Below are 18,843 nucleotides of genomic sequence, written 5' to 3'. Positions count from 1 at the left end.
CAAGTAATGATGCAGTTATCGGGTTCTTAATTAATATAGTGACCTTTTCTGGCTGAGATGAAGGATTTTTTTGCATCTATATTTATGTGGGAAAGAGTCTATGCAGGTTTAATCATCCAAAGAGTAACAGTGATTTAAGTGTGTCAAGAGAGGTAAAAAAAGTAATAAGTAAACAAGAAGAGGGAAGAGGAAAGCTATTTGCACAAATATATATCATGCATGTAAAAATATGCTTAAAATATTGACCTTCTGTCCAAACTCACTTGCCATATCACTCTGATTTTGGTCTTACAATTTAAGGTTTAAAGAAAAAGCTGACTTATCCAGAAGTTATGAAAACTGTCTACTGTTTGAGCTCTGAAGAGATATTAAACAACATAATAATAGAATTAGCTCATTTCGACATCGAGACAAGAGTAAGGAAAGGAAGCATCAAACGGAGGAAAATGAAGCATTTTCTACAACAGGTATGGATTTACAACATGGAAGGAAAGGCAAAGGGATGAAACACTGTAAACATTTCCACAGGGCATCTCACAAGACAAGAGGAGTAGGACTGGGCACAGAAAAGTTAGAAAGACAGAAAAAAAAGAGTAATGCTTACTTTGGAAAGTCGCTTGTGAGACTAGCATGCAAACAAGAGAAGAACAAAGCAAAATCAGATAGAAATATGTAAGCAAAAAAAAAAAGAAGAAAGAAAGAAAGAAAGACACAACAGAAGAGGTGAGCAGTACTTATCAGATGAAACATGTTATTATGTGACATGTAGTAGCAGCAGCAGCAGCAGCAGAGAAGCGCAGAGAGAAGATGTGCACATTGTGTTGAAGAGGCAACAGCAATTTCAAGAAAACACAATCAGAGTGATTTCTAACAGCATTGATGTATGATGTCGTGATGAATGAATTACTCCTAAAATTGTATGCTAAAATGAGAAAACATAAAGCATGAACGTGAATATCGACATACATCCTTTAATTTATTTGTAAAATGGGATGCAAATAAGACCATTCCAAAGAACCATTCAATACCACAGTTATAGACTTAAGTTGTGGTAGATGTGGCAATGTGTTTTTTTTTTTTTGGTACACTCCACAACAATTAGACACATCTAATGAGTTTCAAAGGCTATTCGGATAATACAATAACTTGATACTAACAGTTCTGATATAGACTTTTGACAAAACAACAACTCCTGATGATTTCTTTGAGAATCGGGATTAAAATCCAAGGCTTCCTGCAGTGGTGGTTGGCAGTGGCGGTTCGAGACCAAATTTGCCAGGGTGGGGCTGGTGTTCTTTTCATGGAGGCACAGTAAAAAAGAATGAAACAAACTAGAGCAATATTTCATCATTTCATATATTAAGCGAGCCACAGAGCCAAAGAGCCACTCTGGACCTGCAGGTTGCAGACCCCTGATCTTAGCAGACGAAAGCTGTGATTCTATCTAAATACGGCTGAAGCTAAAAGTGCAACACCTTTAAATCATTGTTAAAGTAAAACAGTATATGTCAAAAATGTAACTGGTCCAAGGGACCAATCAATTATTGTTTTTGTGCCAGCGCATATCATAAGAAATTTTGTATTATGTATTTAGTGTTATGTCTACAGTGCAGGGGCCAGGATCAGTTCTAAAGGCACACTGGCCCCTGTTGCCCTCTATCTAGAACTGCCCGTGATGGCTGGTGATAAAATATAAAACCTTTTTTGCACTATAGGCCAGAGATTACTATTCAACAATATACTGAACATAAATCCGTCCATGTTCACTTGCCCGCTGCTTTAAGCCTGGTCTGTAGGGCCCAAATTCCTTTATAGGCTTTTTTTTTTATCTCCAGCAAACACTTCCTGAAATCGTTATTTTGTAAATAAATGGCTAGATTTACTTTCACTGGGCCATTCTCTCCTGTCTTGTCATTGTCTGATTCTTCCATTTGCATTTGTATATTTAAATGACATTTGCGCTGAATTGGTTGACGCAGTGCTTCAACCAATCAGAGAAGCTCAGATTTGTGATGTAGTGGCATATATTACTGTGGGACAGAAAGACCAGGAAACCTGGGGAATCCTACAAAGCGTAGACAATGGAGGACAAACTTATTATCTCTGTTTATCTGGTAAATCCAGACTCGACATAAAGGCACTTGACGACAAAATTCTCTTGCTTTTATTCAGCAAATAAAGCTCAGCAGCTCTTGATTGCGTCTGCCATTGTACACATGTGACCGGCGAAGGAAAAGAACAGAGTAGCTCCTCCCAACACGCGTCTGTTCACGCTTTGCTCAGAACAGCGTCATGTTGTTTTATTGGCTGTTTTAAGTTAAATTTTCGTCTTAGCTCATATTTCCCCTCTGTCTCCTTAAACATATCCTATATTGTTAGGTTGTAAATAACTTTATAACTTTAACTGTACAGTTTTTATTTTCACCAGCTTAGTAAGCTTTAATACAACCACTTTACTAGACAAATTATTAATGTGCTGATTATACCCTACGTGGTTTACTATCCTTATGGCCTTTATTGCAGAATGTGAATATGTCGGAGGTTGGTTTTATAGGTGTTTCCCCAGATCTCCACACAGTATGACAAGTAAGGTAAACATGTTGTATAGCGTATGTATGTATTATTACAGTTTAATATATATATATATGTCTTGTTTTGCCAAGCATACAAATACTCCTTGCCAGCTTCACCCTTACTATTTACATGGGGTTTCCAATTAAGCTTTTCCTCAATTATCACCCCCAAAAAGGAAAGTTTCATAGACTACCTCTCCAATCTGATGTTGTCAGTGCTGACTTCTATATGCATTTATGGTGGACTAGGTCTATTTCTAAACAATATTAATTGAATTTTTGCTAATATTCAACCTTCCCAGTTCAGCTGAGACATCTCCTAACAAACTGTCTAAATTTTCACCAGAACAACAAAACAATGTTATCATCAACATAAATAATTTGTTGTAATATAGTTGATACCATTCCAAAACAAACAAAACTGAACAAAAGATTAATAAAAAATACAATAAGGACTGTCCATTGTGATTTAGCACTAAACTGATAAACTGTGTACAACAACTGTGTATGTCTCAGTTAACTACAATGTAATGCCTCAAAGGCTCTATTGTCTGAGGCACTTGCTTATCTGCCTTTACACACATTCCTATTCTAAGAATTAAGAATGGGATCCAGGGTGACCGTTCTTCCAGAGGCACATTTGTAAGGTCAGACACTAATGCTGGGCAAAACAGCCTAATTCTCAGCTCTAGTTCATCCACAGGTGATCTATATGGTTGAAGTCAGGACTTCTTCCTCACAAAATCATGGACCTTGCTTTGCACTGTTGCATAATAATAATGGAACAGGAAGGGGCTAACGACCATAAAATTGCCCAAAAAGTTTTGGTATGCCGAAGTATTAAGAGTTCCTTTCATTGGGATTGAGGGTCTAAATCAAGCCCCTCAAATACAGGCCCATGCCGTAATCCCCCCTGCAGTAAACCTAAATTGGCAAAATCCAGTCAGACAAATGCTACTATCCTGATAATTGACAACCACAGACACAAACAATGAATTGCCAAACTGAGATGTATGATTTATTGCTCAAGAGAACATTGCTCTGGAGTTCAGGGCCGTTGCAACCAGCGTTTCACCTTAAAATTTGTGAGGTAAGGCTTAAGTACAGTTCCTTGACCAAGGAAATCCATTCCATGAAGCTTTCTACACGGTGTTCCTGAACTAATCTGAAGGCCACATGACATTTAGAGGTGTATCGTTATTGACCGTGGAGAAAGTTAGCCACCTCTGAACACCATGACCCTCAGTAAAGACTAACCACACTATGTGATTTATAAAGGCTACCACTTTGCAGCTAAGTTGCTTCCCTTCCAAGATCCTTCCAGTTTGTTATAATACCACTAACATTTTATGGTGGAATATTTTGTATCAAGAAGATTTCATGGCTGGACATATGGTACAGGGTACATCCTAATGCAGTACCACACTGGGATTGCCTGAGCTCCTGAGAGTCTCCCATTCTTTCGAAATGTTATGTACCTGTGGCCACACTAGTGATTAGAACACCTAAACTCAATGATTTGGAGGGGTGAGCAAGTGCTTTTGGTAATATAAAGTAAAAACAACAAAACACAAACTCCTACGTATTAAACAGTCGCCAGGGTAGATATGTTTTTATTGTTGTGACAATAGAGTGACCGATTTTTTAAATAAGGCAGAGGTGCCCAACTTTCAGTCCTCGACAGCTACTATTCTGCAACTTTTAGTTGCTTCCCTTCTTTTCAGGTATGTTGAAACAGCGATGTATTTAAAAGTTGCAGGATAGTAGCTCTTGAGGACTGCACTGAAATAAGGTTATTTCTTTCTTGGATGCAAATCAAAGTAATCGCTTGTGGTTAGTGAAAAATTAGCAGTTTGGGCTATATAACACTTGCTGAAAGGTACTATACTGATTATGCAATATCAGATAAAAAAAAAAAAAATGACCGAAAGCTCCAGACTGAAAACATTAGAAGCAACAGGGCTCTGATAAGCATTATCAACAAAAGTTTCTGTACAGTGGTTCTCTTGATGATATTTCATCTTAAAAAGCTGACTTACAGTGTGTAAGCCACACTCTATCGAGTTCAATGAAGGTTTTATTGCTCAAAAGGCAAAGATTTGTTGAGGTCATCATAAACAAAGGGCAACATGCAGGAATTTCAGTCATTCTGTACACCTGTTGATGAAAGGTATTAGATTAGCAAAAATCTGTCCACGTGACTCACTTTGGAGTTCTTTCCGCCACTTCTCGCCGACTGCAACGAGTACGTTCTCTGGACGACCTGCTCAGGTGTGGAGGGGGACTTGTCGGAGGAGTGGTCTGAACCTTTCTCCACCATGTTCTCACCCTCCTGGGTCTGTGGTGTGGGAGAGCGCGAACGTTTACGCAGGACTGGTGAGCAGGTGGGAGAGCTCTTGTTTGAGTTACTGGCAGTGCTGGAAAACAAAAAGAGAGACAACATTTCTGTTACCATACTGTCTTTTTCCCCCTCAAAATAATACATTGACAGTGCCTTGCAAAATTATACATAACCTTATATGTGTTCCACATTTTGTCATATCACGTCTACATACTTAATGTAGTAGTGTTTCTACTTCCGAAGTCGTAGCTTGAAGTCAAGCCCTTGCTTGTGTAGAATACACATTAGAATTTCCCCATTTCAGCGGCCCCTGGTCCTTTTCATGTAGAGACATTCCTAGGTTACTAGATATCTCTCTTACCTTCTTCCTTCCCTCATTCTATCATTCCTTCTATTAAAACTCACCTCACCATACACTCTGGAACCAGACCAAAGCAGCACTTAAATAAAAGGATCACCAACCAGAGATGCATACCTGCATCCACTTACTCACCTGGTCAAAAGGTTTGACTGTCTGCTAAAGACTTTGTCCTTCAGTCACCTGCTTGTCTAATTTTCAAAGTTCACCCCTTCACCATGCCAACCAGGAAATAGGGCAAAGAGACAATCACCAACTAACCCTCTCACCAATCTCCTGTCAACCCCAGGCGCTGTGTTACTTCACCACAAAATCAATCTTAATTGCCTTGGAACCCAGACATTTACCATTTACCTCTGCCTAGAGCCGTTTACCTTGGAGAATCATTTGACTGTACATATTTACCAATAAACCTTTCAAACTACCAATTGGTGTCCCTGATTGAGTCTCACTGCTTAACAAACATGACACAACAACATACACTGACAGAACGAGCAAAAGGAGCATTCATCAGAGAAGCAGCCAAGATGTCCAAGGTACCTCTGCAGTAGCTACAAAGATCCACAGTTCAGGCATGGGAATTTGTTAACAGGGCAGCGATTTCTTATGCACAAATCTGGCATTTATAGAAAACTGACATAAAGAAAGGCATGGGTGAAGGATAAGAAATCTAATTTAAAGTTTACCACAAGCTGAACATCTGAAGAAGGTGCTCTGGTCAGATATGACCAGAACTGAGCTTTTTTTTTTTTTGACTATATGCACAATGTCAGCTGTTCAGGAAAATGAACAGTGCCAGTCATGCTTAAGACATTATCTCCAAACATAGTAGCGGCAGAATCACGTTGTACTGATGCATTTCTTCAGCAGGAACATTGGAGCTGCTAAGAGTTTATGGGGAGATAGAAAAAAATTATACACAAGGAAATCCTGAAAAAAAAAAAAACTCTATAGGGGGCATGGTTTAACTCAAAGATGTACAAAGCCTGCAGAGACATATCCCAAAGGATCTGCAGCTATTATTTTAGTGAAAGGTGGTTCCACTAAGTATTGACTCAGGGAATGGTAAATGGTTTTTACTTGTATAGCTCTTCATCAAGTCCAACAACCCCAAAGCGCTTTACACAACACAAAGCAACACACACATTCACACCCTGACGGTGGTGAGCTATGTTAGTAGCCACAGCTGCCCTGGGGCAGACTGAATGAGGTGAGGCTACCATACATTGGCGCCACCGGGCCCTCCGACCACCACCCAAGGACATAACAACATGGTCAGAGTAGGGGACTGAACCAGCAACCGGCAGTTATGCAAGCCCTTACATCATTGTTGACCAGTGGCCGCTGTTAGTGGTCATGAATTACTCATTTGCAGGACTTTAGTGTAGCTCTGAACCCGTACTCATCAAGAACAGATCGGGTTCTGCAGACAGCTTGTCGACTTTATCGGCACCAATGACAAAGCAGAGCAGGAAACTCTCTAACTCCAATGTGACAAAATGTGGAAAGGTTTAGGGTATTTGAATACTTTTGTTAGGTACTGCATAGGTAAAACAAAATATGTCTGACAGAATATGCATTCAGTCGGTGTTGGTTGAATGTATAAAATCACCTATGGATTTGTTAAGCCTTACCAGGTTTCAAGCAGTTCAAGCAAGTAGCCAAAAATTGTACTCATGTACGAGTGGCACTACTTCAGCATATTTTTTAATCAAAGAAAATTAAAAAGCAGAAAACCAAGAAGTAAGTAAGAAGAAAAATGTACATTGTGAGAAAGCTACTCAAGTACTTAGTAACAAGTACTTAGTAACAATCATAACATCTGATTTAATATTTAACAATGTTGTATTGGACAAACAATAATGCAAATGTTATGTTCAAATTCTGTTATTTTAAAGACTAAAAAATAAATAAAAAATACAAAAACATATTTACAAAAATAACAGACCCAGGCAGAAGAAACATTTTAAAATATTTTTTTTCAACATAAAACTTACGAAACAATACTTAATGCAGTTAATGTGTATACTCCATATTGCCAACATTCGTTGATGGATCACCGCTCCCAGCAACAGCAATTTTAGCCTTTCTGTAAACATTGCTTCAGCCTCCACTCTGGTTCATTCTAAAGATCACCTCTAAAGATCCTTTTAGGTAAGGACTCAGTGCAGGCCAGTCAAGTTTCTCTACACTAGGTATTATACACCTGCATCCATAGAAGTGATTGGAGCACCCTGATCCATTAATTTGGTGGTGTGCCCCAATATTTTTTGGCAATATAGTGCATGTTAGCGCAGTGACAAGTTTACTATATGTTCAATTGAGCTCCAAATTATTCAAGGAGATCAACAGATAGAAATAACAGTAGAACAACAACGCTTGTGTATATACAAGAAGTCTTACTTTAACATAAATTGTGGGTGAGTGACTCTTAGGTGCATTTTTGCTTAAAACAAGTCAGTTCTTTATTCTGTGAAGTTACTCACTGTAGGTAAAGCAGGCAGAAATTTTACTCGAGTAGTGATACTTCTTAATAACAATACTCACATAAAAGTAAAAAGTACAGTGTAGTGAACCTACTCCTAAAAGTATATTTTATTCAAACAAAGTTACTCAAATAAAATGTAACTGAGTAAGTGCAACTACTCCCCTCTGCATTCACGCAAGTAAAAAAGCAACTTATGTTTCTTGTAAATCCCATCATTGTCACAATGGTTCTTTAATTTAAATAGACTTAACAAAACTGTCCCGTTTCAGGTAGACATCCAAACCAGGACTCTGTACTTCGGCATGAATCAATCCTACCTCTCACTCCATTTTCACCTGACTTACTACACATCCCTTTGGGTCTAATAAGCTTAAGGCTCTGTGTGCTAACCCCGCTAATGACATCTAATCTGGAACAAGAAGTCAACAACAACAACATCTGTAAAAAGAAAATAGCCAAGAAAAAAAATTACAAAGTACACTTAAGAATTTTCTCACTAATACAGCTGGATGTGAGAAACAGGATTTTTAAGTTTCTTGGCAAATCAGGATGTTGGCATAACATCCTGATTTGTTTGTGTTTATATAAAATCATATTCAAATACAAAGCCTGGCAATCCCCCCCTCCCTTCCCCCTGAATTGCAAGTTACTCTCGAAACCTCTGGGAGTTGTAACAAGGATTATGACAGAGACACCGTATTCCGATACAGATGATCAGTTGTGTGTGTGATTTTGCCACGCTGAGCTCTTCAGTGAACTTAACTGTGAATTTGGATTATCTTCTATACCCCTATTAAGATGTTTGCCTTAACACATGCAGTAAAACTATGTTCCCTTTGCATTGGGAAGCAAAAGTCTTCAATTCTCATCAAGAATCTCTCTTCTTAAAAGCAACAAAAGCTCAATTTTGTTGTGACTTCCTGTAAAATGAATTGCCTTTTGGCACATGAATCAAGATCTGAACTTGAATCAACTGTAGCTCAACAAACAGTTGCCTACATCCAGACAGAAGCTAACAAAAGGCTCTGTAAGCGATCTATGTGACAGCAGGCCTGCCAGGGCCTGGTTACTTGACATGGCGTTATGCAAGCCCTTACATCACTGTTGACCAGTGGCCGCTGTTAGTGGTCATGAATTACTGATTTGGAGGACTTTAGTGTAGCTCTGAACCCGTACTCATCAAGAGCAGATCGGGTTCTGCAGACAGCTCATCGACTTTATGGGCACCGATGACATAGCAGAGCCCCAACATAAGGGATTCATCAAATCTCTGAAATCTACTTATTACTAACAACCATACAGGTTTTCAGAGCTTTGTGGTTACTAGGTTACATTTACTTGAGTGACCTTTTGAAGAAAATGTACCTGTAGACGTAGTTTTACTGCACTGTTCTAGCTAATGTCATTCTGACTAGTGAAAACTCAGTTACAGATATCTTTGATTACAAGCAACATATATGGCAAAATAGTTTGAATCTTACTAGGCAAAACTGAATTACAGATATCTGTAATTAGAGTTATTACAGATATGAATAAGAGTTTTGACAAGGCAAAATTATGTTGCAGTTATCAGTTAGTAATAATCCATCTAGCGATTAAATTGTAATGTTAACCTCAAAGTTTTTTGGACACATCTGCATTTTGCTTAATAGATCTGATGTGCGGCATTCACTCTGCTGCAAATACTGTTGGAAAAACATGTACAGATTCCAGTAACACATGTTCAACTTCATGTGTCTGCTTTCTTTTTTTGTTTCATTGGCTCAATTTTTAGATGATTACACCGTAAGAATACAAAACACACAACAAACAAACAAACAAACAAACAAACAAACAAACAACAGCTGACTGAGAAACTGGTCAACTAAACCTGCAAATAAGTAGGATTTCGGAAAGTTTTACCTAGTAGTGTACATACACATAGTAGAGAAACTTTTCAATATGAAAAGTTCAATTTTGATATGTTTAATCTTAATATAAAAAAAGGTCTTCAACACTCTGTCTTTTAAAAACCTTTGAATATCCTGGACACAAGGACTGTTTGCCCCAGTCTCATTTGTTCTATACAAATCCTCCTTTCAGTACCGTAAGCAATGGTAAAGTCTCCAGGAAACAATGCCATTAGGAAACCGTCTAAAAATTTCACGTCAAGAGGAGACCCATTTTTTTTTGTCATACTGTGGGACATTACTCAACGGACACTCCATCTAGGCCCTAAAATATACAAATCTGTATCAAAAACGTCTTCTTCTTTTGTAAAAACACAGTATGTATACATATTACCAATAAAAGAGAAAAACTTTTGATTTTATTTCCACTTTTTTTATATACATGAGTTTGTATTTATGTGTTCTTTGAAAGCAAGGTGGAGCCAAAGTCAAATTCATTGTGTGCAAAACCTATGCAAATAAAGCTGATTCTGATCAAAACAAATGTTATATTTGTACAATAAAGTACTCTCTTCCTGATTCAACTCTGCAGTTTAGGTTATAGCTACCAAAGAAGAAAAAAAAACACTCCTAATTCTCTCCTCCCATGCTGACAGAATAGCCTTTTTTTTTTTATTTCATCTCGCATAGGAACACCCACTTAATTTTGAACAGGAAGAAATTTACACATCACCTCTTCTTTCCAGATACATGGCAGCAAACAATGGAGACACCGATCCGTCATCAGCATATGAATGAATCAACCCCGATCAGTCATTCATGCAACAGTTTGCTCTTTGAACCAGCATGGTAAGTGTGGCTAGAGTGAACATGGTGCTGACACCAGCCTGCAGAGGCACAGACAAAGGAATCTATCACAAAGGCTTTGTTACAAACTGCTGCAGGAAACAAAACACTGAGTACCTGCTGGAGTTTTTTTTTCTGGAGATAATAAAAAAATCAATAACATATTCTTCAGCTCTAAAACTGTACAGTGCATTAAGTAAATTTAAAAGTCATTACTTGTGTGCTTCAAAAGTGAAAGAGGCAACACTGAAAAATTATTTCGCACCACTCCTATATGCTTTGGAGGTCTAGAAATGCAATTAATAATTAATAATAACCTGAGGAATTTGCAAATAGTATAACAATTACAAACAATAAAAAAAATCTGAGTGAAACACATGTTCTCAACGCTTAAATGAAGCTCAGCTCTGAACCGTTAGCGTAAACAATTGTCAGCATAAAGTCCCTGGATCCATGTCAGTGGATTGTGTCTGCCGTCTACAAGATCTAGACATGGTTTATGCTGGATGAGTCCAGAAGTGAGTCCAGAAGTGGGACAAATCATTTGTCCCACTTCCATCAGTTAAATGATTAAGGAACATTAAAGGGTTGATTGTAAGTACTCTTATAAAACTACAAAAAAGAGGTCTAACAAGTAAAAATGCTCTTTATACTCCAGCTTTTCAGCCATCATTTTCTACTGATCCAAGATTAAGAGGTGGAGATTACAGGTCCAGTAGGGAAACAAAGATGTCCCTGCACCTGGCAACTCTCTCCAGTTTATTCCAGAGGACCCCAAGGGGTTCCCAGGACACAAACAATATAAAGTTCCTCTGGTGAGCTCTGGCTCTTACCCAGATTGAAAGAACCTGGAACACTTCCAAACAGAGGAGAAAAGGATGTATGCTTATCAAATACACAATCCACCTTAGCCGATTACTTTGATGGGAAGAAACAATGTCTTTACTCCCCCCAAGAAAGAAAATGTTCAAACGAGTTGTACATCAAGCCAGTGAAATTATGTGTACAAGTTGAGGATAAAGCCCAAGTTTTAAATACCCAACTTTAAATGTTAGTAATATAGTATATCAGTAAGTTAAAACAGTTACTGCAGAATCATTTTTCATGCTGCCATCGAGCCATTCAACTCTGTAGTAGGAGTGCCAGGTTTACATTACACCACCTATTAAAATGTTTGTGCAAAATCTGACTCCTGTTAACTGATCATAGCCAACAAAGAATTAACCTATATGCAAACATAAGTTGCAACATACTGTACATGCATGCAAAATACATAAAATACATCAGAACCGATCCTTTAATTTAACCATTAGATATACACCTTTGGTACATATCCATTTACTAAGGATAGATTAATCATGTCTAAAATGGGGGCATTAATCAAAGGGATTACTTCCTTAAATAACTCGGCTGGGATTGGGTTTAACACCAAAATCCAAAGAATAAACAAAGCACAGGACCACTAATGGAGACCAACGAGAGGAACATAAAAGAAAGTTAAATTCGAGGAACCAGCAAGGAAACAATGACCAACAAGAGCTTAAATAATGGGGAACACAGGTGAGTGGCCCAGGGCTACATGAGGAAAACAGGTGAACGGGATATGCTTAATTACAGGGGCAGACAGGGACGAAACACAGGGAGGAAAAAATCTAACAACTTATGAGCAAGAAAATGAACAAATGAAGCACGAAATAAAACTCAAACACCTAATACCCACAGATCTTGACACTCCCTATGTGTCCAAGGGAGCCTTGGAAATAAAATACAAGCGCTATATGCTTTAAACATCCTCAATTGAGAGTGGGCCAGATGGTTTTTTTAAGTGTTGTACTTAATATTTAAAAATATGTTTGGTTTCTTACAGTCATATCCTGAACAAACATGGAGGATAGAAAAAATTTCAGCATTAAAGCAGTATCTTACAATAAGTACACGTATAGAGTTTTCAATGAGTTTACTTGCAACCTATATTTGTTCCTCAAAACTTAACCTCCCTAAAACTTAAAACATTAAGATATAACTCTACTTGTAAAGGCACTTCCTTTAGTTTATTCTATTATTTTCATCTGTTTTATTTGCTTGATCTGTTTTTAAATGATTTTACCCTACGGCACCTTAGCTGTCTGGTTAGCTGTTGTAAAGGGCTACAGTTACAAAGTAAAAAAATAAATAATCTTTATATAGCGGTTTCCTAGCGATACTAACTACTCAAACCCCACTTTACAGTACAAGTCACAGTTAACCATTCTCACGATACAAGGACTGGCAAGAAATTTCAAGTTTTGTCTCTCCAAAGGACACTCCGACATGTGTTTGGGAAAAGCTGGAACTGAACTAATAACCTTTCAATTGCCTGAAGCTAGCTTTATAATATTAAACATTGCGCTGTAACCGCCCCTGAGCGTGGGCCCCAAGAGCTGCCGTTGTCAAAGTTGTGCACCACGAGTTTATGTAACTTGGCACGGACCGCGCACGTAAGTTCCATTGTAAATGGAGGGATTCAAAGGAGCCTACCTCGAATAAGATTGTCCGTACTGACATCCACAAGTTTCAAGCGTCACAATTTTATCAAATGCTGCGTTAGTTCTGCTTATTCTGTCACTGAAAACATTATGCACAAGTCACTGGCGTACTTTTAGGCGTGTTGGCCAGGTTTATGGGTACAAACAATGATTTGGATTTCTGTTGCCATCACTTGCAGCGCAAATTAAGTCTAAAACAACGACCCACAGTATGTAAAGCCATCAACTTTTATTAAAAAATGCAGTTCTTTTTTTTATTTAAACAAGATCCCTATGGACTTTACAGACAGGCTGTATTCCCCATGTTCACATCTTTGTCTTTCTGTACGCAACAGTTGAACCATATCATCTTTTTCTACATCTCCACACCTACTACTCTTCATAATTGTTTACAATACTGTACACGACCATTTTGGAAGTGTGACGTCAACTCTTTCTTCTCTTTTTACTGCATTTCCACTGGTTATGTGCAGCACTGCCCCCACCGTGTTTTTGGGAGAGTGTCACACCTAAGTCCATCAAGTATAAACGTCTACTGTGCTTCTGTGGGCTCGCGCCCAGTTTGCACAGACTGGCGCAACAACCCAACAAGCGAGTATAATGGAACGTTAAGGACTACTCTTCCTACTGAATTACCTGTGCCTGTGAATCCTAAATCTGATTCAATCAATACAGACCCTATATTGACCTGTCTGACTTGGTTATGTTTTGATTGTTATGCTTTGATGAACTCTCCAGCCTAGCAATACAAATTGCGTAATTTGGATGCAGTATGTTCTTAGGTATTCTTCATTAGTGACCACAGGCCATTAATAGACAAATTATTAATGAGTGACATCAAAACAGAGATGAAATATGCTTCCATTAGCCTATTTTCAGCAAACAACTTCATATGTATACAATACAAGCAAGCTGTGAGTTTATTGCGGACCACAGCTGGATGTGTTAAGATATTTCTTTATAGACAAATGAATAACCTATGCACGTTTCTGGTGGCGCATGTTTACAATGTTTGCTTTATTTACCAAAGCTAGGCTACTGTATGTTAAAGCAGTGTTTTGAGGCTGTCCTTCAAAAACCCCTTGTGTACAAAAGAGCCCTGTGGCTAAAAAGAATAACAGATACGATAGACTGTCGAGGCCAGAATGTCATTGGCGAGTAAGAACTGAAAAACAAAATCACACAAGTAAAGTTCCTTATTTTAAGGAACCTTAAAGCTGCTGAGTTTTCAATATTATGCATGGAATGGATTTGATTGAAACTGGAACCTGGTGTTGAGTAATCCAGAATCTCTGAGGACTCAGATTGATACCATACATTAAAGAAAATCTGCTTAGAACATCCCACTAATGAACTTTGAATAAATTTTTGACAAACCAAAAACATAAATCCAAAATGTAATCTCTTTAAGATATGCTTACAAACTGTATCTATGAGTGCTGTGCATTAACATATCCAAATGAAAGATGCTTGAGGATTAACCTTGGAAATGAACGCTCACCCAGACAACACTCAATGGCCTTGCATTCCGGGATGAGCTAAATAAATAAGCTGTGTTTTTCTGGGGAAAATGTTAGGTACTACTCATGCATGGTATTTTTGCTTTAAGGTAAGAGCTCGGTGACTGCGTCATGTCTACATGTGCACAGGCACTGTAACACACACACACACACACACACACACACGCAGGCAGTCATAGTGGGAGCCTAATGATAATAACAAATGCCTCTCCCATCACTTTGAACCTGACTATAATCTGTAGGCTTCATACCCTACCCATCTAAAATAATAAGATTGAACTTCTTTTTTTCCACCACTGTTTTGAGGTTACTGGGCAGGAGTCTCCAAATGGGTTTGCAGCAAAGAAGAACAAATGAATGAAGCTGCAGCTTGATGCATTCTTCTACCTCCAACATTTCCCTCAGTCCATTGTGCAACTTAGTATAGCCAAAATAACAGACCAAGTGTTTTTAATTGATATCAATGTTGATTTTGTCAGCTGGTATTACTTAAAGATAAGAAAGTTTGTATATAAAGGTATGTCAACCTCTTAGCGGCCAGAATTACAAGTTTGGTCTAACTAGACAGATTTTTGCCTCATTTTGCTGTCTAACAACAAACGCACATCATTAAAATATGTAGATGACGGCAGCTGTTATAAAATATAGTTTGAGTGAACAAAAACACAGGACAGAATTAATTAGATATAAAAAAGATTGCAAAGCCTAGGTTGCAAATACTACCACTGACAAGCTGGATGAGCTAAACCAAACCCTAACAAGAACGAGTTTATGTTGGACTTCAGAATAAGTATGTGGTAAATAGAAGTAACTTATTCTAAGTGGCCTAGTGGTTAGAGCTTGCGCTCTGAGAAGGTTGCAAGTACCCGGTTCGATCCCCACAGCCTGCACTCTGGGTCCCTGAGAAAGACCCCCCAGGCGCTGCACAGTGGCAGCCCACTGCTCCCCAAGGGGATGGGTTAAGATGCAAAGTGAATTTCTCCATTGTGAGATCAATATAGTTCAATTATTATTAACCTGGGGAAGAACTTCTTGTGAAAACTGCCGCACTGTTGCTAGCATGTTCTTTAACACAGGGCTTTGGTGCAAGAAGTTTGTGTGCAGAGAAACGTTCAAGCTCTTTGTCTGAAGGGATCCTGTCTGAGTCATTAAAAAAAGGTCAAGTTCTTACAAACAAACTGAAGAAAGGAGAAAAACAACCTTCCACTTTGTAACAGTCTTTTCATTAAATAGGCTCTAAAGCTCTAAATCCTGCCGGCTCAGTCTGTCCAAACGTTTGGCTTCACAATAGAACAGAGTTCCGGGCCTTTCTGAGGGGCCCCCAGTTGTTTTCACAGTTTTGCTGATCCTGGAAAATACCGACCTGGCAGTGGTCGTTCAGCTGGGCATCGGTTTGAAAGCAACCACGAGGAGCGCCATGAGCGTGCACGCACAGGAATGCATCATACAGTACGGGGGCAGACATCAACATGGATGCAGAGGATATACGCCCACATTTTGCAGAAACAAATCACGGCTCACTCTGCCTCGGCAAGTGGATGAAATTAGCAGCCTCATCCGGGTCATTATTAAATCATCTCTTCATTTGAATAAATGCAAGAGCCGAGCAAATTATATAACCGAACCCGTCCCACCCCACCCATTCATTCTTCACCACATACAGACAGCCTCATACAAGCACGAGAGAGAACGTCATACCCCCGGTGCAAAACAGAGTCTTTGAGAACCTCGCCGTAGCAGCCCTGGTTGGCCGCCGTCGCGCACTCCAACGCCACCATGTCCTCGTAGGCAGCTCCCTGTAAAGAGCTGTTCACCCAGCGGATCATCCCGCGGACCATGCGCTGTCTTTTCTCTCGCGGGGTGTAGAAAAGAAGAAAAGTAGCGGGACAGACAAACGGAGAGAGAGGAGGTGGAAGAGGCAAGGCGGGGAGATTTTCTCCAGCAGGCTTAGGGCCACTGATCTTCCCTGGCTAGCTCTGATCTCCTAATAACCAGCTTACATCGCCCTTAACACCACCTGCCAAAGAAGAGACACTGGTGGGCTGGGATGCATCCACCCCCCCCCCACCCACCCACCTCTCCCTGAACTCGCTTTTTAAATAGTACGTGTTGATCTCTTCAAACGGGGAAGCTAATCAATACACGGGCATAGGCGTCTTTGCGTAGCTGAGGCTGCATGCACACAGGTAAACAGGCAGCACTAACCTGCTTGTAGCCATGTAGAAAGCCGCTCAGCAGCAACAAGCCCCTTTCAAACGGCTTCATTCATACAGCCGGCGCATTGGATGATGCACAGGAGGAAGGAGAGGCGATGGGGGGCAGGGGAGGAAGGGGAGCGCGAGGAGGAATAATGGGCAAGTTCCGGAGCATGCCAGGAGGATGAGAGGAAAAGCATAAGGAAGCGGACACATCAGAGGAAGATTTTCCCAAACGATGAACGGCTTCAGACCCCTTTTGTCCCTTTGACATCATCTACTCGTCCAATCCAGGCACCTTTTCCCTTCCCATATCTTCGTATTTTGCTCCTCCAAGCAGCTGGATCCTCTGCCTGCTCACCGCTCCCCTCAGCAGCCAACCAGTGCTCTCTTCTCGCAATTTCTGCCGCCGCTTCGCAGAATTACATGGCTGCACGCGACAGCACGTAGAAAGAGACTGAGAGGAGAACGTGCAAAACAGGGTAAGAGAGAAAAAGAGAGGGAGGGAGAGTGAGAGACACAGACAGAGCAAATGAGGGGAGAGATGGCTTTCACTTTGCATTCCACCTCAACTCGGAGCCGGCGCACCGAGGCTGTCCTACCTCAATTATTCATGCGTTTCATGAATGAAGGGGCTGACATCACCTGCATTCAGTTCACCTTACATTCAAAGCTCGTTCTAAATCACACCGAAAGGAGGTCCGTGTCTTTGCGGGGAACACAATTCATGTTTCCGCGCAGGCACACACCAGCTCAACTCAGAATCTTTGATGCATGTTCTATTAATTTTATCTAAGATTCATCTTTACAAACCGGGCATTAAATCCGTAACATTTAGCTGCATTCTCGAGTTGAGTAAACGTCTAACCATTGGTTCACAAACACAGTGTGAACCGATGTTATTAACCACAGTTATTGGTTTGAAATTGTCTCTTATTGCAATAGAAGAACTTAGAATAATCTAAGCTTTCATTTGTGTACAAGTATTCAGTGTGGAGAAAATAAAAATCTCTTTTTTTTTGGAAAAGATGAAATTTAGCACCCACACTTATAGGCACTGAAAGCAGTTTAGCTAAAATTCATGAAACATTAACCTTTCTTTAATTTCCATGTTAATTTTTCTTTAGTCATTTTTCAAAATGGCGAAGAAAAGAAAACACAGCAATTAAGGAAGTCTGATATTTAGGTCTGAAAATAAGTTAAGCAAGGCTAGAAGAGGACCCAGGTCTATCTAGGTATGACATGTAGTGACGATATATGCTAAGGACGTTAAAAAAAAGTCTCTTAAACTCATTGTTTGTAATAAAAGATTTTTCAGGGTGAGCATCGAAAATAAACAATGACTTTATTTATTTATTTTTTTTACACATATCTACCTAGGGTACCAATAACTGTGTAAGTAACTGTAGCAATTAGAAAGACGATTGTAGCATTGACCATATATGCTTTTGCTATTTTAGGCTTTGGATATTACTAAATTTATTTTGCTAGTTATTAATATTGAGGTTATTCTTTTTTTTTCTACCATTCTTGTGACTTTTAAAGTAAAGGTTTCAGCCCTTCAATACATTATGTTGTGTAGTTGGAGTCTCTAGGAATGCAGAAAGTTTGAATTTAGTCTTTCCAGGAGCTTCATAGATGTCTTCATATTCTGTTTGGGTCATATTTTTCAACCTGTTCAGTTTTCCCTCTTCCCTATTACGTTTTTTTGAACAATTACGTCACAGTACTTGTTGGGAAGCTGCTAAACAAGGTCACCCTTATATGTATGCCAGTAATTTGCATGGCTATGCTGTTTTCAGTCACAGAATAAACAGTAACAACATAGCATTCAACAAAACCTGACAGTCTCAGTTGTGTCCTTCGGCAAGACACTTCATCTGCCTTCCCTGTTGACGGTGGTCAGAGGGCCCAGTGGCGCCGATGCATGGCATACTCGCTTCTGTCAGTTACCTCCAAATTAGCTGTGGCTACAAAATTTAGCTTACCACTGTCAGCTTTGGAGTGCTTTGAACTTGATAAAGCACTATACAAGTACAGTGAATTTACCATACTGCAAAAATGGCCGAACATTTGCCTGAACGGGGTTGAGTAGAACGCGCTGCCAC

At 39.4% G+C, this 18,843-nt stretch overlaps 1 protein-coding gene across 13 annotated transcripts in view; it reads right to left on the bottom strand.

Annotated features, from left to right (window-relative positions):
- Positions 1-18,843, bottom strand: part of gramd1bb (GRAM domain containing 1Bb) — a 169,669-nt gene that overhangs the window by 35,313 nt on the left and 115,513 nt on the right. For 8 of the 13 annotated variants that reach the window (XM_036149450.1, XM_036149451.1, XM_036149452.1 and 5 more), the window contains 2 exons: positions 4,780-4,990; positions 605-625 (listed from right to left, as the gene is read on the bottom strand). In XM_036149450.1, coding sequence (XP_036005343.1) covers positions 605-625; positions 4,780-4,990 — 232 coding nt within the window. Of the gene's footprint in view, positions 1-604; positions 626-4,779; positions 4,991-16,238; positions 16,546-16,745; positions 17,525-18,843 lie in introns of those variants that run through there. The other 5 variants (XM_036149453.1, XM_036149454.1, XM_036149461.1 and 2 more) reach the window with 4 other exon arrangements.

This window comes from Fundulus heteroclitus, chromosome 18, assembly GCF_011125445.2.
Source record: "Fundulus heteroclitus isolate FHET01 chromosome 18, MU-UCD_Fhet_4.1, whole genome shotgun sequence".
Taxonomy (NCBI): Eukaryota; Metazoa; Chordata; class Actinopteri; order Cyprinodontiformes; family Fundulidae; genus Fundulus; species Fundulus heteroclitus.
Note: the sequence above shows the minus strand (reverse complement) of the source record. Positions and strands in the feature narration are given on the sequence as shown.